This window comes from Agelaius phoeniceus, chromosome 18, assembly GCF_051311805.1.
Source record: "Agelaius phoeniceus isolate bAgePho1 chromosome 18, bAgePho1.hap1, whole genome shotgun sequence".
NCBI lineage: Eukaryota > Metazoa > Chordata > Aves > Passeriformes > Icteridae > Agelaius > Agelaius phoeniceus.
Window position 1 is genome coordinate 130,439 of NC_135282.1, and position 25,231 is coordinate 155,669.

General features: G+C 36.4%; 1 protein-coding gene across 3 annotated transcripts in view; it reads right to left on the reverse strand.

Annotated features, from left to right (window-relative positions):
• Positions 1–1,375: 1,375 nt before the first annotated feature.
• The window catches only part of SFSWAP (splicing factor SWAP), a 37,061-nt gene continuing 13,205 nt past the window's right edge, over positions 1,376–25,231 (reverse strand). The window contains exons 11-19 of one of the 3 annotated variants that reach the window (XM_054646114.2): positions 23,282–23,456; positions 21,200–21,433; positions 19,484–19,674; positions 12,329–12,594; positions 8,167–8,322; positions 7,187–7,312; positions 4,349–4,519; positions 3,706–3,778; positions 1,376–1,790 (exon numbers count right to left, since the gene is read on the reverse strand). In XM_054646114.2, the coding sequence (XP_054502089.2) occupies positions 1,725–1,790; positions 3,706–3,778; positions 4,349–4,519; positions 7,187–7,312; positions 8,167–8,322; positions 12,329–12,594; positions 19,484–19,674; positions 21,200–21,433; positions 23,282–23,456 (1,458 nt within the window). In that variant the 3' untranslated portion in view covers positions 1,376–1,724. Of the gene's footprint in view, positions 1,791–3,705; positions 3,779–4,348; positions 4,520–7,186; positions 7,313–8,166; positions 8,454–12,328; positions 12,595–19,483; positions 19,675–21,199; positions 21,434–23,281; positions 23,457–25,231 lie in introns of those variants that run through there. The other 2 variants (XM_054646108.2, XM_077187948.1) reach the window with 2 other exon arrangements.

Genomic DNA, 25,231 nt, shown 5'->3' on the forward strand with positions numbered 1-25,231 from the left:
GTGTGAATTCTACTAATAATTAACCAAAAATTGAAAAGAAACCTGATCAATTACCATTCCCAATGGCTTACATACTGTGCTGGCATTCCAAGGGAGCAAGTGGCATGCCAGGGACCATTAGACCATCATGTTACTGAAAATTTGAATTGTATCAACACTGTTTCTCCTCCCCTTGCTTTGAACAAGATTTTTGCGTTAGGGTTCTTTATTTGTGTCATTCTATTGAAATCATTTACCAACTGGTCTATGAGGAAGTGTGAACTTTAATTTCTATAATCTGTTTCCAACCTCCACCTACTCAGATAAAATCTGAGAAAATCAGGACAGTGAGTCACTAAACCCAGAATCTTTCTGACTATAGATTACAGACTTTTTCAGGGATCAGTAAAAGCCATGATCCTATTCTTTATGGAATTAGACAATTGCTAATAATGGCACCTTTTGAATATAACCAACCATTACAAAGCAGGCTTTGGTAAAAATCCACTCATTTTTTTGGTATTAATTTTAAGAGCATTTAAATTAAAACATTAAAAGAGTCTCAGTGTGGAAAAAAGAATGCATAATAAACAAATGTGCAATTTTACTGAAGACACAAACTTCCTGAAAAAAGTTAGTAAGTCTATGTCAATAAAATACAAGTTAGTAAATATCATTTTCAACAGTATGTTAAATCAGAAAAATGCTGGATTTCTATACAGGATGCCTGATGAATGTCCTAAAATATCCTCTTTTCTGTACCTAAGTAGAGAGAACAAGGTACACTAAGACAATGCAGCTACTGACTGTTGCCATCTTATTGGAAATCTCCCTTACCTTCTCACTGATTCCTCGTGTGCAGCTCCTCACAGCACGGCCAACAAACCCCAACTCTCTCCTCACCCAGCTACCCCCTCTTTTGTAGCACTCGTCTTCTTATTGGGCACAGCTGTGGCCTATTAGGGGCAGGCCTGTTCCTATTCTTTGGGGATTGGTACAGCTGCAACTCCTCAGGTGTGAGCTACCTTCTGCACTATCTTTATTTTCTTACATTCTATCCCTCCACAACTGACCATTAGTTACTGACTTTAAAGGGCCAAGCCCTCGTATGGAGGCTCCAAGATCTTTCTAACTCATGGACAGAAAATCATGAGTTTTGCCTCAATTCAAAATCATGAATTTTGCCTTGTTCAAAAACTGTCTGCTACTGACATCCAAGTATACAAGCATTTTTCTGAGATCATCCTGTGCATGAAGGAAGATAAACAGAATTTCTCAACTTAAGGTGGTCAGCAGGCAAGACAGCTGTCAAATAAAAAGCAGAAAATAACAAAAAAACAATTAATTTGTAACAAAATTAACTGCAAACAATTAAGGACTCCACAAAAACTCTAGCTAATGAAAGATGTTTCCTTCTTTATTATTGTGTAATACTTTTCACAGAAACATAGTATTTACAAATATACACATACAGACTGCTGATCATAAAATGTTATTGAAGAATTAGTCAAAAAAATCAATTTACAAAACCCAAAAACTTTTCAAAGATATTCTGGCTGAAAAAATTTAATGAAATTTCAAGGAGATGCTTCTGTACAGAAAGATAGGTTTTAGCTTCTTGAGTTCTGGTAAATTAGGCGAGTTGTGAACCAAGTGAGCCGAGCTCAGCTGTACATTTGAGATGAGGCAGTTCTTTTCCAATTGTTCTTTTCACACAATTTCTTGATGGTCAGTTCCGACAGGTCTCAGGAGGCACTGGTTTGGATGTTTTTGGAAGCTGCAAGCATTGCTCTCACTTTGGCCATAAGATCCTGTAGACAATAAAATGAAAATGATCAGAGATGTCTGAGCTTTGAGCAGAGCTAAAACACAGGACTGCAGAACTCCACCTGAAAGGGTTAGTGTGCATTCCAGTCACGTGGCATACTTGGAGTCATGACTATCAAATGTTTAGCTCCTAGGCGAAATGAGTCAAATAATTTGGAGAAAGTTCCTATGACAGCAACTGAATTCTGGTTTTACCTGAATGCAACAGTGCTCTGCATAAATATATCAAGCAGTTTCTATACAACAAAGCACAGAAATCACATCAATTGGAATAGAAAAACTATGACCATTATCTTCAAAGAAACCCTGTAATGAACACACAATTACTAACCACTGGAGGTTTAAAATGGGAAAAAAGAAAAGAGAAAAAGAGAGAGAGCTGGTAAGAAAAGAATGTAACAATTACTCTAAACCAGAAAGTTTTTCTTCCTTGCTTTGTAAATCTGAACCAAAAATTTACACAGCAGAGGCATTTTCTCATATGACAGTAACTGTGAAAGCAAACAGACTCTCAGTCTTATCTGAGCATCCAGTTGGAACAGCATTAGAAAAAGAACTGAAATTTCATGTAAACGGCATTGAATAACTGGGTTGCAAAAATGATGACAAAATAGAAAGTGTGTATCAGTAACAAATCTGAGTTACTTAAACATTTGTTCACAAAGGCAACATAAATAAATTCCTTAGTGCTTTTAAAGCATTTTGCATCTGAAGTTCTCAAAACACACCAGAGGGGAATTTAGCATCATTATTCCTTCTGCTTTACAGATGGAAGGATCTGAATGAGAAAAAATACTGACTTGGTTAGGGTCAGGCAGGACAATGGCAGCACAACAATTTAATAATTAGTTAAATTCCATTTTCTGGAGCCCTTAATGATAAAGAGATGCTTAACTCATCTCTATTGGGAAATATCTTGCAAATTCATCTAAGTTTCATTCCTGTTTTTTACTTTTTGCAAATAGCAACCAAGAACTGTATTTTGCTTCAGTAACCATTCCTTCTCTTACAGCTGTACTTCAAACAAGCAGTCTAATACTAAAATAGGAAATGCTATGCCATAAGGAACATTTAACCCAAAAATGCATAAACCAATGATCTTTGAAGAGTATATGTGTTTGAAGGGTGGGATGTTTACTCTCCTTTGAAGACCATGCTGTAGTTTGTATCTCATTTCTCATGCATTTGTTTGGTAGCAGGAATTCCCATGCATTTGTTTGGTAGCATAAGAAATGCTGTGATATTAACACTCCTTTTTCTTTCTCTGCTGCCTATACTTGTTATTTTTCCTGAATAATCTTGTTTAGGGTTTGTCATAAGAAATGGATCAAATTTTCTATGTAAGGTACTAGACCACTAGTATCAATTTCCAACTAACACTATTTCCATAGCAGAACTAAATATTTGAACAATATTTATTTCTTGAAAGAGTAACTTATCCACTGAAAAAAACATCAGAATATAAAAAGCAGCTCTGATTTTCTACTGTAAATTTTTCAAAGCATAATTAAGACAATTTTTCCTTTAAAGTTGGCTTATCCAATTGAAAAAAGTTAAGTATTTCCTTCTTCCATGAAACTTGTAAAGAGCTCTACATGGTAAGTTGGGCTGTTGATAAAGGGAGTATTGCAGCCTAACATGGACTTTAGCATCTTTACAGTGGATACAACTGCAGCCTAATGAATTTAGCTTGGTCTTTAGAGGCTTGATGAAAATTGAAAGGACAGCACCTAGGGAAGCAACAAAACTGTTGCTCCCATAAGCAAACAGATTAAAAGACAGTGAACATGTCTCTACATCATACGCGAAGTTCAGAATTGCCCAAGGTGGTAAGAGAAAAAAAACAATATGTTGGACATACTTAATTAGGCAATATACTCTGAATTTGCCTGTTTGTACCTGAGTGATTTTACTCTGCACTGATGACACAATTGCTGAAGAGATTTGGCCATCTTTTTCCTGAGAAACTCCCCTAAAAAATAAAATCAGAAATTTATAGTAAGAGTTTTGAAAATGCATTTCAATCACCATCTTGATTTGGGTTTTATTGTACATGTTTCTCCTATGTTAGTCAACAGCTCTCTCAGTCAACCAGAGAATGTAAGTCAGGGTCAGAACAATCACTTGTACAACTGCTCCGACAAATCTGAACAGCAGCTTGAGAATTTTTAACAGGGCTGTTCTGTATTCTAGAAATAATTTAATCATTAATCTTGACACATGTTACAATTCAAATCACCCTATTAAAGTTCTACTTCAAAGAGTAATCCCATTTCATGAAAGCTTCCAATTTCCAAGTTAGAAATAGGCTGCAGAATTTTCTGCACCATTTTCCCGTAAGGTTGAGAAATTGACTCCAGAAAGCCAAAGAGATCCAACACGTTTATCAGACTGATTCAGACAGCGCTGTGCTCCCAGTGACTTTTACTTTTGATAAGCACCCATTGCACACACACAGAGCTCTCCCCCCAACTCTGGTCACAGACACCCTGACAATCCAGAGGCAGCAGCGCTGCAGTAAGACAGTACCAGAGCACGGTACCTGGAGCGTTCCTGGCTGGATTCCCTGCTCTCCACAGGAGAGACACTAGTTGAATGTACAGAATTTTTGTGTGTGGATGGTTTGCCTGGTGACATGGATGGGGAGGGAGACCTTGCTCTGGATTTAGTACGTGATCTAGACCGCCTTTTCTTCTTCTTTTCATGGGGACTTCTGTGAGAAGAGAATATTTTAGTGAAGAATATTTAAAGCAATATTACACTAGCTATGCTGAAGTTACTTTGCACACTTCTGTTTCTCTTGCACTCAGCAAGCATTAGTCTTACCCAATACCGCACATTTATGGTTGTACAAAATACTTTATCAGAGACTCTTTTTAATATACCACATTAGGTAACTACTGGTTCCTGAGGTTCTCACTTGGAATGCAGGACAACAACAAAAAGCCTTTCACTGGACATTTGCAGAATAATTTTGCTAGAGGGAAGTTCCTTCCCAAACAACACCAGACCTGAAGGATGCAGTAAGAAATGTAAGAGTTTATATCCCTTACAATTTTCCTAGCTCATAAAATAAACAAAACATGGAATTATGGCTATGTGAAATATCTACAAGGCAAATCCAGTTTGTTTGGTTTTTAAAACCGAAAAAAATCCCCTTTCTTTGTGATCCAACCACAATGCAACAAACCACAGGATCAAAATTTTAAATGAGATGGTGTATTTCATTCAGACTAATCTGGACCTAACAGTGTGCCTAAGTGAGAACTGTTTCAGACCTGGAAATTAGATCCACAAATGTTTGTCAGTATGAAAGCTGAAACAAAGGACTTATGGGTACCTGGTGTGTTCATTACTGACAGAAGGGAACAGAGATAGTCACCTCACAAGCCAATATCAAGTTCAAAGAGAATTCAATTAGTAATATATTAAAGATGAAACTATTGAATCTTTTTACCTGGCTATGAACTTATGTCTGTATGATTTACACACTACTATTGATATTACTTAATTGATGATGCCTTAATTAGAGGTAGGCAATATCTCACTATAAGCATCCCTCTCTAGTATGCACTCCTAGAAGTCTATTAAGAGAAACGTTCTTGAAGCTTCTAGAACATCTTAGAACACTAAAACTTTTAGCCACCTTTTAAATATAATATTATTCATTCCTTTACTTTGAATTTTTGTGGGAATTTTCTACTTTAAAAGGTGCTATACTGTAACCCATTGAATTTCCATATAAACAGCGTACAACTCTGAATCTCAGAATTTACCCCACAATTTTTTATACAGAGATCTATTATATTTTATATAGAGACATAATACATATATTTTTATAGAGAAAACACTCAAGATTTAAAATTGCAAAACCTCCTTACACTTTTCTTGAATGAAAAATGATTAAGTGGCAGACAAAAAACCCCACAGCCTCTAACATTTTCATGACTACACAAAACCATCAACTACCAAGTCAGTTATTCCTTGACTAGCTATGTACTTTACTTGCTTTGTTTCTTAAAACATCCTCACGTAACCAAGCTGTGAACAGATCTCATATTTGACTCTTGAAAATCTTGGCAAACATTTGTCATGCAAGAAAAGTATTTTACTGTAAGCTTTTTCAGTATTTTTCATCTCAGACTACAATGAACAAATAGAACAGCTGAATGATGAAGAAATCTGTTCCATAATTCAACATGGAAACTGGTCCATCACATTTTTACTTGAAAATTTAACATGTCAGGGCTGAAACAGTTTCTGATTTAATTTCTGCAATCAGAGCTGCAAAATATCCTTATCTATGTTTAACTACATTACTCCTTCTTCGGTCTACATCTTCTGTACTTACTGCCATATTTTATTGTGCCACTTTCTGGTTTCCTGTTTGAGGCCTAACAGAAGTTTAAAATTTTGACCTATATAGCAATATTATTCACAATTACCAACTTATAATTTACAAATTGGAGTAGCAAAATTCTAAAAATCCTTTATAGTTTTAAATGCTGAATGCATTTAAAGCAGCAGACACACCAACACAGCATTAAACAGCATGGAGATGTGAAAAAAGCGTCTTTTGTGCATTTATAGGAAAACAAATATTTTCCACTTAACCAAATTTGCATGAATTCCACAGGAGCCTCTATTATCTTCATTTGATGAATGTCAAAAACTAAATCATTTGAAGTATACTTAGGAAGTTCTCAATTATACCTACCACACATCAATTAATTACAGGCTATCAAGAGATGTTGTCGTAAGAAACAATAGAATTTTTTAAATGAAGCTGAAAGTGATCTCTTTCTTTCTTATTCCACAAGACATATGGAGAAAGAAGTTGAAGACTAAATGCCATTTTGATTATAACAGTTTAAGAGTGACTGTATGCAGGATGCTCTCAAAATGACACCATGATTCATACTTCACATTCCAGTCTGCCAGTAAAATAACTGTTAAATAACTGTTTGCTAAATCAGTGTTGCCCTTATGCAGATATGATGTGATGTCAAGAAAGCTGACATCATAGTTGTGCTATGACCTGTACAGAGGTCATAGAGACTGCACAATCACAGCATGAGAAAATGACCCAAAAAGAGGAAAATACGAAACTCCCAGTGAAATCTGAACTCTCATGGCCAGCAAACAGCAGTGTATTAACATCCACCAATTTGACTGTATGGCTGCTGTTCAAACATATGCAAGAACAGGGAAGAACAACAAGTGTGTCCATATTTCTTTTCGCCCGAAAAAGTATTTTTCTATCAAAATAAATCTCCAAAGCATACAAAGGATACAATGGTGAAGTTCTAGCTAAGGAGTCTACAAGACACGAGGCTGTTAGGATGCCCAGACCCCACTGTCCAGGACCAGGAGCCCTTACTTGGAGCGGGGCCGTTTCCTGGTGTTCCCAGGACTATTGCTGATGCGATACGCTGTGGGAACGCTTCTCTCATCTCTCCGCCGTTCTGGTGTGTGAGCCCTTCTCCGGGGCGACCTTGATCGTGACCTGAGGAGAGAAAAAACATTCTGAAGTTTGCTTTTTGTTAATTATTTCAAAACTTTTACTTCAGTGGAATTGTGCTTCACCAAATGCAAATAGCTATTTTATACCAACATGGTGCATTTAGTCTCCAAGACTTGTCAGCTACATAAAAATTTATTGCCTATCCAAGACATTTGAGGTGAAGTTATCCATTGCTTTTCATGCCCAATAGGGGGCTAAAAAAAGGAATTATTTTTTGGTCTTTTAAAACTTTCTTTTAGTCTAGCCACCTTTTGTGGCAACACATTTTGCTAAAACTGGTATGCAGAAATCCAATTTGCACAAAGCCTGGGATTGGCAGACCTGACCTCATCTTCTTAAATTAGTGGTGCGCTTCTAGAACTGATGTCTCACAGAGATAAATGCACATTCTTGATGCACTGGCTGTCTAACACTGACAAGTCCAGGAAATGTCCTGGATGCTGCAGAACAATCCTAGCACAGCCAATATTTTCACCAGTGCAAGTGACCAACAACCCATTATCAGTGTTGTTTGGCACTAGCACTTTGACTTGAAATATTTTTCCTAGAAAAGTGAGGAGATCAAGAAGGGAAAATAGAAAGCATGCCCATTTAAGATCAGAGAGCTTTAGGTTCACACAATATAGATAATATATACACACCTACAAGGTCCTGAGCCATTTCTGTTACTCCTACAACAAAAAAGCCCAACTGAAAAGAAATAATCTCAATGGCAGATAACTGTTGCAAATGAACTGCTTTGACACTTCTAAAATCTGATCTTTACCAAGCCATTCAGAAGGATTAAAAAAAAGGAAAAAACCAACAGATTATAAAACTTGGGTTCAGTCAGACACCTTGACATTTTACCAGGATCTCCCTCAAAAGAGCTCCAGCAGTCAAATCTTTTCATTGCCCAAGTTGCCTGATAATTTTTCCACTCTGCTGCTGCTGCCACTGATGAGCTGCTCAGACTCGGCTCCATGCTCAGTGTCGCTGTGGATGCTGTGAGTCTGTGATATGGAGGCACACACTTCACATCCAGACTAAAATGTCCTAGTTTTGGTATTAACTAGAATCCTGAAAAGGCTTAGTCCCTTAACCAAAAGCTGAACTTTAGTGAAACACGCCTGTATGGACCAGCCTAAAAAAGTCCAAACAATCAGAAAGAAAAAGACATTAGCTTTATTTTTATGAACTGACATTTGTGGTTCTACAGCATTCTTCCAATCACCAAATATTAAGAACTTTGGCCACTTGCTCCAAACAATTAGAAGACAGCTAATCAGTTTTACTGCAATATGTAAATTGTAACTTTCATTAGATTGTAATTCCAGAAGACACTTTGTTCCTTTATGACTTATGCTTAGAAGGGTCCCAAAAGTTCAAAGGGTTATGAAGCTTGGCATGTCTCATTACAAAACTGGAATTAAAATTATGTGACTAGACACCGCCTCAGCAATAAGAAAATCACTTTTGTAGGAGAAAAAAACCCCCACACCAAACAATCTTTTTTAACAAAGAACAGCTACTTCCAAGCTACTGAATTCCTAATACTGAGGGTAAAAAGTCTCACACAAACTCCCACACAGGTGCACCCCATCCAAACTTACCACAAAGTAACCTGTTAACAAAATATACAGCCAATTACTGCTAATATTCATTAACTGGATATATTATGTGCTTTAGTACTACTCTATTACTAAACAGTATAAAGTAAAGCAGCAATACTGAAAAGAAGTTTAGACTTTCCATCTCTAGTTCAAAATGAACACCCAAATTTCACCAAATCAAATCACTTCCCTTCATCTCCTCTCACACTCACAAAGCAGTAGATTTATCCATGGGTAGGAAATAGAGATTGAGGTGAACATCGCTGTTCTTTACAGTTACAGACATGAGCTGGAAGAGCCCACTGCCAACCCAAGCTCTGACACCCTGCATCACCGCCAGAAACAGCTCAGACCCAATTCTTTAACGGTGCTTTGAAGCCCATGAGAAATAAAAACAGTGATTTATATTTACTACACTTAATACTAAGATACCAAAACCTTTGTTTTCCAAGACAGATTTAATAAATACGCCCCATCTTTGATATCAAGTACTTACTTGTAATAACTAATTACCTCTCTGGGAATGACAGGTCTGTTCTGCAGTACCTTACAGAACTCTGGGACACTGTTTACTGTGTACATGGCTTGTTTAATCTGTCATGTAAGTCTAGAATTAAAATTGCATGATACCAAGCTTCATAGGACTAATTTTGTTCCAGAAAATAACAAGCATTTATACAGAGAATTGCTGTTAGCACACCACATGCCACAATTAAGCTAGTATTATCTGGGTTCTCTATATAGCTATGATTTTTTTAAACTTGTTACTGTAAAATAGGTTTGGCTGTTAACCAGAGAAATGAATATGCAAAACATGCTCTGAATCAACTTCATGTTATTGGAACAGAATTTTTCAACTTTATTATGGCTGAAGATGCATAAGAAAATATAAAAAATGCAACAGTTGCGAAATTGTATCTTATCACCAAAGACTATTCTTAAATGCAGCAGAGCCTCTAAGCCTCTAACAACGCAAAAATAAATGATAAGCAAGTGATGTAAAATGCTATACAAAGAAGTATACTGCAAAGTTCATTTGTGGGATTTCTAAGCACAATATGCATTTTGGAAAAAAAGAATAAGATAATAAACCAAAAAGGAAGAGCTTGCAAAGTATCCTGAATATTCCTCGAATAAAAAGCAAAGAATGTTATTGCAAATTTTGATGTTTATCTACACCTCCCACATTTTATCCCCCATTAACTTATTGTGACAGGTTGTATCGTAAAGATGATTTTTAATCTGTATTTTGAACAGATTAAAATAAGGCAACATCATTAGACTGGGGCATTCAAATACCGCACAGATACTCAAAGTAGGGCTGTTTCAAAGTAATTTAGTATCACTGTCCACACAGTAATGACTGTCTCCGAGTGCCATCCACTTAATACACGAGGAACACATTAACATCGAGAAACAGTTTACACTTTATTCTAGGAGAGGATGGCTCTTTACAAAGCTATTCATTCAGCTGAAAGCTGTAATAATATCCAGTGCTTTGGGAAGCTAGGGAAGAAAACTGTTCTAGGTGAAGCTGAAGAATACTATTCTAAGGAAAACTGATGAGCAAAGATATGTGAAACATGCCGAGCTTTGAATGAAGCAACACAATGCACTGAACTTCTTTCTGAAACAACAGTAAAATAAAAACAAATAATAGTAATGGTAAAAAAATACAAAACCTAGTAATATCTTCTATCTAGGCAACAACACGAGCCTTTTTGTGGCAATTACTAAGACAAGGTACTATTTTTGCCTAAACATTTGAGAATCAAAACACATCAGTATCTGACAGGGTTATGAATCAGCCTCTTGCTCTTGATTATTCAACAGTTTTTCAGGAGCAAGAGCTCTAACTTTGGAAATACAGTATATTAAGGCATAGCACACGCCTTCAATAAAGCACATTTTTGATCATCACCATTTCTTCTACAAGGCCTTTCCTGTTCAGCTCTAACTTTTATGAAGTTAAAATATGCAAAATGTTTTCAGTGCAAAATCTGGTGCTGTTTTTCTAAATAATTTTAAAATTCAGCCAGCTAGCATCAAGTTTATTGGACTTCTGAGATTTCAGAATTCAACAGCTCATCAAGGAAATATCTAACCAAATTTAATCAGGTGTTGTGGTGATTCATGATTTTCATGCTGTTGTGTGTGCTTGTCATTTGATTTGTCCCAGGAGGCAAACACAAGATTAACTCCTACAGATTACCTATTCTTGATGACTTTTGGTCAAGACACAGCATGTCATGACAACAAACTGTCAAAGGCTGTCCAATAAGCAGCATGTCGGACTGATCGTTTCAGTCCAAGTTGTGCTCATTTAATTCCTGGCATCTCTGACTAGCAGAGATTTCTGCAGCAAAGTATTGCTCTTAAACTCAAAAATTGAGTATAAACCAGTAAGTTGTAACATGTTAACATTCCTGCTAGTGTAGTTAAGACACTTCATTAAACAAAAAAGCACAAGAAAACGAAGACGTTTTGGCACACTGTCATCAGAGGCTAGCAGCTTTTTTCAGGCATGAGCCATAGACAGAGACAAGAAGAGGAAGTACTGTATGGTTTCATATGCATCACATACTTATACAGCTGTGGCAGTATTTATTATACAATTCGCTTGAACTACAAGCTACGTAAGTAGCTACACTGTTCTGTACACTGATCCACAGAATGTACCCTCAAAGCCCTTCCTACTGACCATAGTAACTTCACTGCAGAAAAGCATTCAGATATGACAAATTTTACAGACAGTAAACTTTGAAGGTGCCTAGACCCAAATATCTTTGACGGAATTAACAGTATGAGTAAAACACAATATACATCATATTATAGCTGGATAATTAGCATAGTGTATTTAATCTCATTAATGATTAAGTACAGAGTTCACAGCACTGGGTTACACTCTTGTGTACTATCTCTCTCCTTCACCTCTGTTCACACTCTTCTTGGATTCCTGCCGTGTATCTCCATCATATTTTTTCACTTGTTACCCAACTGCTTTGTTTTCTTCTGAGCTTTGCTGCTCAACCACCTAGTACTCTACCTCTATTTCTTGTCTGAATATTGTCTAAGTTACTTTGCTCCAGTAACAGCCACAGATTTATTAGCAAGCTCTCTTCCTGCTATCATAACATTTCTACATACTATCCCCAGGTATTTCAAAGAAGATCAGGAAAAAGCATTTACTGGTAAAAGTTTTGTAGTATGTAATAAGAGATAATGATTCATTATTTCACTAAAAGGATTTTCAAAAGACCTGCCACATTCGATCTGTATGTGCCACATACTGCCTTCAAGGTGACTGTGACCTTTGCAATGGGTATAAAAACACCTATGCAATGGAAGAAGTGCAAAGACGTTAACCCACAGAACGCTAAAGAATATGTTTGGTTTCCAAACCCACCTTGAATGCCTGACAGTCCTATAGGCAGTGGGAAGTGAGTGTTTTGCTTTTGAATGTGATCTAGACCTGGACTTAGATGATGAATGATACTTGAATGGTGATCGAGATCTTGACCGAGATCTTTTCTTGTGTTTTTTCCTTTTCTTTTCCTTTTCTTCATCCCTAGGAGGATCTCTGCTTCTGCTTGAAGGCCTTTCTGCTTGTTTAACTTCTAAGGTGGGTAAAGTTCTGACTGCAGTCACAGGACATGGTATACTACTGACGCTCTAAAATCAAAGATAAACAAAGAACAGTGATCAGTTTCCAAAATTAGTCAAAGTTAGCTAGTGCTGCATTGGGATTATATAAAATGTGCAGAAGTAAGGCTGACATCTTCAAACACATGCATCCAGAAAAATTTAATGGAGGCCTGTACAGTTTCCCAAAGATACACGTGCAAGTTGGTATATGCATAGTAAGACTGTCAGCTTAATCAGGACATAGTTCTGAACTTTTCATCTTTAGTTTTTAGAAGAAATGTGTTCTAAAAGAATGAGTACTATCAGGTATCTTTTAGTCTATTTACATGTTTTACTTAAAACACGATAAACCTGGAAATACAATCAGGAGCTAGTGACATTCAAAGCTAAGTTTTAGTGTCACTTTCCTCCATGACCTGTGCTGTTTGGATGACAATTTCAACAGCAAAATGAACCAGTACTGATAGAAATTATGTCTGAACTTTTCAAAATAAATGTTCTAAATGTAAAGGATTGGGAAGATCACAAGATTTATAAATCTCAAAGACAGAACAGGTCCATGCACAGTTAATGTTCAGTGAGTAATTCCAGCTGAAGGAGATTAAGCAAAATCATACCACAACATTTTCAAATTATCAGCTTGAACCCCAGAGAATTCGGCTCAATGCCTTCTTTAGAACAATTCAAGTCAGGCACCATAGATATGCTCCTCATTTCAAAGCCTGTCATTTCCCCAGCTGCCATTTCAAGGCAACTGGAGAAATCCATTTCCCTGTCATAATTTCTGCTCCACCTTATCTGAGTTTCACTGTTTGATACAAGGATACTTACCATGACTGGAATAAAAAGTAATACATTAAAACCTGAAATAACCAAATTAGAAACAGGTGATCTTTTTCTTTCTTTTTGCTCTTCTCCTACCATGAATACATAAAGACAGTAACTGAACAATCACATTTGAATAATCAAAAAGGCAGCTCTGCTTCAAGTTAGAGACATGACACTTTTTCATGCTTTAACTGATAACTGCTATCACAATATTTACAAAACTAGCAACAAAGCAGTACTAAAGAAGCTTGCTTCAAAGATTATAAACATTTTACAGCATGATCATTTGCGTGGTTTACCAGAGGCCTATTTCCAATTTCACTAACTCCCATGTGTAACTGCAGGCACCTCACAGACACCTCATCTCGTTTCCTAAGAGGCCACCAGAGTTGACTTTCATTCCTTTGACAACATTATTCACCTCTTGATATGGTACCTGAGCCTTTGCTTTGAACACTACTGAATATGGAATAGCCCAGTCTGCCTTGAAGTAGACACCTCTAGCAGCTTCAAATGAAAAAACTGTAGGCAAAGTAGCATTAAGAGGAAAATGAGAGAGGAGAAAAACCCAATGGTTTTCACTGCTCAGGTTTGTTTGGCCACATAAAATACAAGCTCTCCTACCACTGCCAAGAAGGAAGTTAATAAATGAATGACACTGATCAGGTTCTGCCAATATGCAGGCCAGCAGAGCAGTTTCAGAAAGCATGGAAACAAACCTGTTACCTGATGAAATTTATTACACATCTCAAGGGATGAGAGATTTACATTGTCTGAGAGCTCTTCTAAGAAGTTAAACCGCAACATTCAGATAGCATTCACTGAATCTCACTTCTTTGTCTATTTTTTTGGCCTACTAAACAGCACGGGTTTTTTGGCCTTTATTAAATGCTACGCTGTCAGACAAATTCTCTGGCAGAGTTGTTCTTCAGCATTTTATTTGCATGACTGAAGCAAATCTGACAAAAGTAATGCCAAAACATGATTTGACAACTCTTGTTTAGCAGGAACGGATTAGGAAAGAGCTCTGTAAATAGGGAGAATTTATAGCCATATGAGAACAGAAATGAGTCCTTCAGTGCATTTGCATATTTGCAGTATTCATAAGCCCAGAACACACATTAGTTATTCTGGAGTTACACTACTTAATCAATACTTAAAGTCAAAATTAGAAATTAACCAGAACGCGCTTATTGCAACAGAAAAAAACCCCTAGCACTGTGTCTGGTTCAACTAGCAAAGGACATCAATAATATTACAAACAGCTTATATGCATTTTACAGCAACTGGAATCCTATGTTAGATCAAAACTGCAAAGAGTGAAGAATGTCAGAACTGTAAAAAGTTAATCAACAATTCTTTCAGTTCACTAAAATCCAAAAGTACTCCAGATTCTTTTCTATCATTGTATCTTTTTTACTCCAGGTTCCTCAAAGCTTATAGTGAAGTATTCCCTGACTGAGAATTAAAGAGCAGCTGTCTACCAGCAATGGAAGTGTAGTATTTCTGTATTCATTCATTTGTGGAACAAAGCAAGCTGTTACTTCTATTTAGAAGCTTGTCAGTCCCAGTATTCATGAACTGGCCCAAAATGTTAATTTGAAGAGATAAAAGTATTTCTTATAGAATACGCTCCTACAGAATTTGTTCTATAGGAACTCAAAGACTCAACAGTTTTATCAGGGTTACTCTGCTGCACCAAAAAACACCTTTTAACAGTACACTGACCATGGTAAGGTCTTCAAAACCAGAGATTTTGACAGGGCCAACTGCAAGGAAATTAGTGGCTATGAATCTGTTTGCTGCGTGGATCAATATACTCTTTTATTTTGAGCACTTTGAAAACTAAAAATCAACGCATAAATATTCTTACCTCCTCACCTATCTTAATTAAAATGGCAGTTCCTAATATTTACCCTGGTTCCCCCATTTAATAATGACTTAAGTATTTATGCTATAAGGAATTGCAACCCTCATGTAGTTTTTTAAAGCAGGGTTATTGCAATAAAAAAAGTTCCAAATGCTAGCAAGTTATCTACCCCCTAAATGCCACATTAGTATGTGACATTTATGTTTTTTCTTTATCTTGCTTTTTCAAAAGGACAGATAAATGTACAAGCAAACCCAACCACCCCTCCCATGCTAATCAGAAGATGTAGATACCTAAAGTCTGCAAAAAAAGTAAAGAAAGAAGTGAATGGCTCCAAAATATTCTAAAAAATTTTAATCTTTAAATACTTTGGGATGGTTTTTATTAGTCAATTATATTTTGGTCAAAAATTAACAAAGAAAATACACAAAACCTAAAATGATGTTATACACTATTATTATTCCAAAAAGTCATGCAGGAATATCTACAGTCCATTGCTAAAAAAGTAGGATAAACTACAGTAGTGTGAAAGACATACACTATCTACAGCTGTTGATAACCCTGTTATGCTTGACAAAACTAGAAGACCATCTCATTTTTAAAACACAGCACACTTCTATTTCACTCAGAAATAAGACTACTTTCCACAAGAAAAAAATAATTTTTACATACAGGACAAAAGTAAGGACAAGTCATCTAAAGAAACAAATGATAAAACAGAGTTTCAAAACCTGGGAAGATGAAAGAGCCAAAAGAAGGAAAGTTCTGCTTTGTGCCACAGAATCTATGTATTCAGAGGCATAACACCAGATGACATTTGGGACAAGCCATTAAAAAAGCATCACTTTCAAATCATGTGCTTGTCTGATTTTGCAACATAATGACTGTGGATTTCTCTTCTATTTAAATCAGATACTAAGGTTTATACAGGTAACAGTTTGGGTATAGCCAACTGGCTTTTGCATGGCTATCAAAGCACTATCACCACTAAAACATTTCTGACACAGAGTAAAATATGACATTTGAACATGCAGAATAAAACATGCCATATCCCACTACCGAGGATATATAATCTTATTCCTTAAAATTTGAATTGAGCTAAATAATTTTGGAATGAGATTTGCATTTCAGATCATGAAACACCTTACTTTATTTGTTCTGAAGTGAAAAAGGCAGTTCAGTGAAGCACTCCATATAACCTGGCATATTTCAGCTCAGCATGCAAGAACTGCAGTTGTTTGCTGTTCCAGGACAAGGAACCTACATTCACTGCAGAATGAAGACAACTTCTCAGTGACACTGACAGATGTGCCAAAGAGTCTGTGTGTACCAAGACCAAGAGTCTATATGAATTATACATGTAAGCACAAGAAGAGAATCATCAACCTTTTACTGTTTGTCCATGTCCCGAACAAGGGCACAGACTTCACTGGCCACAGCATCACTGGAAGTTCATCAGTTCTGCAAACTAAAATAAGCTCCATGCTTTCCAAGTACTGGTCTGAGGAAATACTATGCATAACTGTGCTGTTCTAATGCATGCAAGGATGGTAAGGAGCCATTTGTGAAAAGCTGTGCTGCTTCACTGCTCAAGCTTTTTCAGTCTTTTGTTTCTTGCTTGATTTCACTTAAAAGAAAAACAGGAAGCCATATAAAAGAAATAATTCAGCTATGGAAAACACAGAACAGACTATTTTAAAGATTAGCTGAAGCCAAAACAGCTTAGAAGTGCTCTGTTCTGGGGTACTGACTGTCCTTTACCTGCAGTGAGTAGAATCGATTTCATTCAAAGATGTAATGTACACTCGGTACCAGTGATCCTTCCAATAAATACAAGGTATCAGGAAAATCTGACAGAGGTCACAAATGCTTTGTGCGTTTCATTTATTTCTGCACATCGTGATCAACAGATTTTCAGCGCAAATGTACGCTGTATGTACACATAAACAGCATTACTGGTTTTTTAATATACTTATTAGGCTGGGGCAATGTAATGGAGATTATGCATCTCCCATAGATATTCTCAGCTCCTCTCCATGCTTTATTATACAACTCAGTCATTCCTCCACTCTTGAGACAAATTTTAAGCGACAAAAGTCATGTCACTAAATTAACTCTGATCAGTGTATATCAGTCTTTGTTTCCTGGACTCCTCATTGGATGTTCCTACCCCCAAAACAAGAAATGAAATACACTTAGTGACGTTTTTGGTGGACACAAGTATTTAATTTTTTCTTTCTTTTCTAATTTAATTACCCCAATTAGTTCCATTTACCAAACTACAAAATTTTACATATCTTTCTCGCTCATCTTTTTAACATACTTTATATTACAGCCACTGTAGTTATCTCCTGTTACATTTGCAATCAGTATCTTTAGATGCATCTTTAGTCTGAAACATGGCTGAAAGTCTGAAACACTACTGAAAAAGCTTAAAAACCCAAACCAGTGCTACATATTTATTTACAAGCTGATTTAGACATCATAATGCAGCATACTGGGTTCTCAGGGTAAATAGAACAGAGGTTAACAAATCTGCAGTATTATTTCACTCATCTTTCTTCAATACGATTTCTTGACTCAAATGGGCTGTTACAAATAGGAAAAACAGGCAAGGAGAATAAAAGGCAGATTATTTGAAATGAATGGAAATGGATGCTTTTTTGAATATGGCAAATGAAAAAAACAAGCTTGAAAAACGTTTATGTTTCAAAATAAGCTTTTATCTGCAGAAGTCTATATACATGTATCTATGCAAGTGTGTCACTAAGCAAATCACATTTAGCAGGAATACTACTTCCAAAGACACTATGGCATTGTTGACTGTTCATTAAAACAGTACAAGCACTCCCAATACAATAGCCAATTTATTTTTAAAAAGCAAGGTCACATCAGAAAACATTTAAATACACATCTGAAATTCTAAATAAACCCTTTAATAATAAACAATTTCTACTGGTAAGAAACAGTGAAACTGATTAATTTAAAATTCTCAAATACACTGGAATTTTTTGTGTAAGAAAAAATAGATGCCTTCTCTGAGACTGTACTTCTGTGGAAGAAGAAAAAGAAGTTTCTAGAAATTCAATTTACTGAGAAGTGGGATAGGGTGTAGTTTTTTGTTGAGAAGTTCACTAGCAAGTTCAGCTTAGAACTTCAGTAAGTTCAGATGTGAGCAAGAACATTCATCTGCTCTTCTGAAAAAGAGTCAGCTCTCACTGGTTATTTCAGGCATTCTCTTAAAGAAAAACATCAAAGGATCCTTAGCTTAGAAATGTCCGTGTCCTTGACAAATTCCCTTGGGAAAAAGAGCAGAACTGCAAATATGGGGAGTTTTGCATTGTCATTGTCTCTTTGCATTCACTCTTCAGTATATAACTGAAAAGAGAAGTACTGAACACTTGTGTCAGGGAAAATTTGTTAGCAGTAGCAATGAAAAAACCAAACAGGATCTCTTTTGGGATGTGACCACACTTAATTCACATATCTGCTACTCTCTGCTGGTATGGATCACCTTAACTGCAGGTATGTCTCTTTCAACTGTTCTCTTGAAAGTGTTTTGATGGGTAATCCATGATTTATTTGGAAAAATCGAGAAGTGGGCAATGAACTACTTACTGGAATTCTTTTGAGGGAAAGGAAACAATTGAAAGCCATGTCATTATTTCTTGCAGCCAGTCTGTCACAATCAACAGTTTAAATTTTCCATCGGTATCCAGAGATTACCTTTTGCTTGACTAGTGCAACCAAGAGTGACTTTACTGGCTTTTCTGAAGGCAATGTAATTCCAAACCCAGGAACCCGAGATTCTACTTCAACAATATTTATATTTGTAATGTGCAGCAAAACCATCAATATACACATCAAATAAGAAAGTTTCACAGCTTAAGTAAGCCATCCCAATACTCTTGCAATGTGAGCATTCCAATACTTGGCTCACTAGTACATAGTTAAAACATGGAAGCTTCTTTTCCTTTCTGTACCTGTCTAAATCACCTAGGAATTGTGCAGCCTACTTCTCTACCAGTTCTTTAATGACAGATGAGAGACATACATAAGATAATGGAAAAAACTTAACAGTGTTTAAACTTCAAATTTCTCTCCATTTAGAAAAGCTTCTATTTCATCAGTCAAGTTCATAACACACTGTCAGAGTCACATTCTAGAGGTAAGTCTTCTACCAGCTTTATGGGAAAGAGAAATTTATTTCTTGCTTACCTCACTACTGAAGGAATTCTCCTCTATCTTCTCAGTTTCTGCCTCTGCCAAAGGGTTTTTCAGGGTCTGCAAGAACAAGGCAGCTTTCCTTTTGCGTTCTGCTTGTAGCTGCTTCTCCTTGGATTCTTTGGAGGCCTGTGCAAGTTTCTCCCTTGCTGCAGCTGCTAATCTATCCTCTAGTTTCTGCTTTGCTAAAAAAGACAATTAAGCATTAAGTTTAGAGTGAGTCATGCTTGGGGAACTCAGGCTTCCTTAAAACAAACACCCATCCCCATCACCAACAGCTCCTCCAGCCATTCTCAAGCCTTCCCAATATAGCCATTCAATGACATGATAAGAACATCAGCTTGAAATTAAGAAACTCCAAGCATCTTAATTAATAGATACATCATCTGCTTAATGTAAAGCAGATGTAAAGCAGTGAAGGTGAAGTAAAAACTTCTAACTTAAAATTACAAGAAAATCCAATCCTGATTATTCAGGATACTTGTCCTTTTCTATTTATAAAAGCTATCTAAAGAAACTAGCTCCATAAAATCAGAAGCTTTTGAAGTCTTAAAGTGATGCTAACTCTCCAGTTTGCTCTTTCCACTGATGTGATCTTCACAATTTCCATCCCTATTTATATGTTAATGTTTATAGAAAGAGCTACTCCAGAAATTTTCAGAAACTGTTTCATCATTGTTACAACCAGCAGATTTTGTTTTGTGTGATTACATGTTGTATGTGATTACATGAAGAGAATAAGCGAATTGATTTAACTATGCACCTAACAGCTACTCTGTGTAATGTTTTTCATCTTTCACTTTCATTTTTGTGCTTGGTATATGTACAAAGCAACCAGATTGTTTTGTTCACAGGTTTTTCAACACACAGATCTTCCTAAGTGTGTTTTACACTTCATTTTTATTATCATACAAAAAACTTCATATTTGCTTTAGATATCTAACACCACAGCATACTTCGTGCTACTGCAGTTTACAAAGCAACTGCTACTTAGAAGCAAAAAACCACCTTTTTGAGAATGAAAAACTAAATACCTGTGGCATACTCATAGTTGTGAGAAATACCGAACTTTTAAGCTGGTAAATACTGACAGAACATCCACTTTAATAAGCACACTCTGCTATGAAACAGCCTTGGGGAGGAATGGGTGAAACTGGCTTCTTTTAAAGCATTATTTCATTGAAATTCACACAGCATGCCCTTCTGCCCTAATGCACATTAACACAGTAACAGGAAAAACCCATACAAAGATGTAATGGCATTGCATTATAACAGCAACAAAACACCAACAAGGCAATATCAGTCTATACGGGTGTGCTACATAAATGAAAAATAGCTTGTAGCGATTCACTGCTCGCTGAAGAAAATGACAAACAGGTATGTCTTTGCTGGGCTTTGTTAATGCAATCTGGAAACTACACAGTCAGTGCTTTACTAGAAGGTTGTAATGAAAAACCCAAACAAAATTCAGAAAGATCAGGCATTAGGAGAAAGCATTCAACCACCCCTGTGTGCTCTAAGTTTGACTTTGTCTGAGCAACCAATGAAGATTTCATTGTTAAAAATAAGGAGGAAATTGCAGGAACAAAATTCTGGTTCTTATAAACATGACACATAAAATATTCAAAACACCTAGAATGTCACACATGGCTGTTTTGCAGTTTGTGTGAAGGACTCAATCCATTTTGTTTTCAGTGCTGCATGGAATACCTTGTTTAGCTTCCAACTCCTCCTGTGTAAGTTGAGGCTTTTTCTCTTCAGGAGCAGTACAAGGAGCGGTAATTGCTGGAGTATGGTTTGATGCACTGTTAGCACTCTCTTGGCCTTCCTTTCCCTCCTCTTCCTCCTCATCACTGTCATCATCTAATTTAACACGGTTTTTCTCCAAAGGAAGAAGGTCGTTTTCTTTGGCCTTGATTGCAAAGCTTATTGGAGCAAAGGATGCTGTGAATGAATGGGTAAGATTCCACGCATCATTAGACTACAGGAGAAGGCAGGTTCAATTTCCTGACTTTACCCATTACTCCTGCAGACTATGCCACAAAAAAAGTCATCATCCTATAACGCTAATTATTTTGGTGGAAAGGACAACATAATCCATTTTTTCTCTTTCTGTGTTTTTAAACAAACATGGGAAACTTCATTTGCAGTGTAAAGATCTCAAAAAAAAAAAAAAACCAAACAAAAACCCGGCACTAATCTCTAACCCATTTATCAAAAATAACACTTTTAAGAAAAAAGAATAGAAGAATTTAATTTCTCACTACCTAGTACCATACGGTCTGCTGCAGCACTTATGTTCCTCAAGATGCTTTTTGCATAAATGCCCTATAAGATTGCAATTAGGGAAATTTAAATACAGTAATTGAATTACATACCACAGTTTATAAAAGATAAGCTTTGCTTCTGGTAATAACAGGGTAAGGAAATAGGCTCAAAACCAAAGAACTCCAGAATTCCAAGAGAAGAGGTAACTGTGATTACCAATTTTACCCCCAATTGTTTGGGATTGAACAAATCCTAAAATGGGATTTTATTTCCTCAGAGGCAGAAGAAAAGTCTAGTATGGATGCCATGTCTGTCTTGGAGGCAAGTACTGCACTTAGGTTATAATATAGTGGGATTTGTACCATATTAAAGGAAATGAAAATAAGTTTATAGGAATCAGATTGCCACAAAATGACTCATTGGTTATATTCCATTATGTAAATTTGAGCAGATTACTACTATTAAAGTACAGGCTCCAGTTTGCCACTTATTAATAGCAGGACAACAAAAACAATACATATTTCTTGGTGTACATTGCAGCTCTTAATAAGGCATCTTTGAAGGCAGGGAAGATTGTTCCTTCTCCAGGGAAGCTACTCAGGCTTCTCAGAGAAGAAACTGCAGAGTCTGGAGAGGCAGACAGCTACAGCAAAGAGCCCAGTGTTTGCTGGTTGTGGAGGAAATGCGAGCACAGTGAGAAGCGGGAAGAGAGAATTCCAAGGAACCACAGGGAGTAGATAAAATTATCAGTAATTAGGTAAGCCACTCAGGTGGCAGGAAGGAAGTTTCCATTCATGGAAGCCCAGTTAAAGAATGCTTTTTCTGTTTTTTTTTTTTTTTTTTTTTAGTGGCTTTCAGTTCCAGTTAAAAGATGCACATTTTTAAGTTTTACTGAAAATAAGAATTTTTAACATATCTTCTCCTGACAGGTCAGAAAATTGGCTCCCAGATATAAACAATAATTTCTCCAACTCAAGACACTAATAGTGTGCTAGCTAGCTTTGAGTGGCGTCCAGAGAGACCTACCCATTCTTGTCCCTCTGCTGCCATGACTGCAAGAGTAAAAACATTTCATTTAGAAATGAAAAGGGCCTTTTCCTCCAGCATAACTAATGCATAACAACACGGGAAGAATGAGCAACAATGCATCCTCCACATGTATCCTTTCAAATAAGACCACTGCTTTTCTTCAGAATGAATGATTCCACTCTTCTACAAAACTTTTAACTGTCAAGTTGAAAATGACAAAAAAAGATTTTACTGGCATCACTGCTGAAAGCCTTCAACTTTGCACAAAACTGAAGTAAAACAATTTATTGTGTCAGACTATAAATACCTGATAGTCTGATAAGAAAGAAATATGAAAGCAATCCAATTACTCATTGCAGACATTTTTTGATGCCTTCAGTGAAAATGTATTTTTCACATGATGAAATTATTTTCCCTACCTTCCCCTGCCTTCTTTTCTTTTTTTATGTATATGTTATGAAATATTTTCATGCCCAATAAATCATGTTTCCATACCTTTCACCAGTTTACCATCACTGACAGCTTTAGAAGGAATATCCTTTTTAGTTCCTGGAACTCCCTTAGCACTCGGCTCAGATGCATCTTCAGGTGCATGTTCATCTGCAAATTGAGTCTCACTCGGTGTATCATTGGCAGTGTCTGCTGGAACATCTTCAGAAGAAGACACTCCCTTTTCAAAAGAAATGAGCAGAATTACTAACAGGATACTTATGAAATCATTAATACAATGTCTGTGGAGCTGCAGCTTTGTCAGCCATTTGAAAAATCACATAATCACACTACAGGTGATTTTATATCACTCAGCACTCATGACCATAATTGGGCCCCACGTCAACCCACAGGTTGTAAAACCTCCAGACCTACAGTAAGAACATGTTATTTTACAGAAAGAAAATAATGTTCTTCAGCTGATACACTTTTGCCAAAACTGCTTTAAAATTATATTTTTAAAATTAGACCCTAAAAACATGTACTTCTTCTGTATATTTATTTAGGTCTTGATTTCCAGGGTCCCAAACCAAATCCATAAAGTCAATTCCAAGGGAGAGGGTGAAAGCTTGTGACACTTTTTCCTCATGTACAACTGCATGTAAATTTTTCGCAGAATCAGATTTCACGGGAATAATGTTTGATTTGTTCCAACATTCTGCTGAAGAACACTGGGCCTAGCGAGGCTTTTTTGTTGCAACAGATATGCTGAGATTTTCAAGGAAGTAAAGAATTACTGGTTCTACCATTACACGACTGAATCATTCAGCATGATTTCTGAACTCACAGCAAAAAAATTTCAAGAAGGATATTATAGAACATTCAAAGCATTTACACAGTGAGTCGTGTGATAACATTAAGTAATTTAACATAGTCAACCAAGAGTTTGGTTGCTCTGGCTGTTAAGCATACGTGACATTGAAATTGAGACATTTAGCAGATCTTCCCTGCAGCCATTCCCTGACCAACAGAACTGATTTCTGAAGGTCCTCAAAGGGGAAAAGCACAATGAAATCAAGCACTTCACCCTGTATTTACTGAAGTCAGTAGTATGGTTTCTTATTAATTTTAATGGCCAAAAGGAAAAGCATCAGTTGCATTAGTTGCCTATACATATATTACTAGAGCATAAAGATATCAAAATCATTATTTTAAGAAACTGAAGAGAATGGCATTATCTACAAAGCCATGCAGTACAAAAATACACATTGCTATGCTTGACCTCAAGGGACTTAAACCAGTTTCAGTTTCTTTTTAGCTGTACTCATTTGAACATTTAAAATGAATCCTTTACTATTATGCTTTGGTTAGTGTACGATTTCCCCCCAACTACATGTTAACAAGTCCTTATTAATTATGTAAGTATTATGAATTCAACCCACTGGTTTGCAAATAACACTTTGTAGAACAACAGTCAGCATTGTGGCACAGGACAATTTTGGTTGTAATTTATCAGCTGAATAAGATCATATTTACCACGGCTTATCTTTATAAACAGTGTTTCCAAAACATTTTTTCACTATTAAAACAAAACATCAGACACAAGTGTTCCAAACAGCAACCATTATTGAATTTCTTCATTTTCCACAAAGCAATTCCGAGGAGTTTACCCACAGGCCTACCTTCTTCAGTTTAAGGCTCCCCAATCTAAGCCTTGAGATGACAAATGACATAGGGCCTAAAAAAAAAATAGCTCTTTCCCATGAAAAGTTAACATCAGATAATGTAGTTCTGATATTATTTGCAAATTTCTTTTCAGTAAGAGAACAATCTAATTATCTAACATGAGAATAGTTAAAAACATGGATGCCAAGTCTGGCTACCACTTTCTAATACCATGGACTAGAAGAAGCAAAGCAAGTAGGAAACTGCTGTGAGATTCTGAAGCTCCAGTATTGTTGCAGTCATGACTGGACTCTAACAAAACCTTCCTCAGAAGAAGGCATGTCAGAAAGC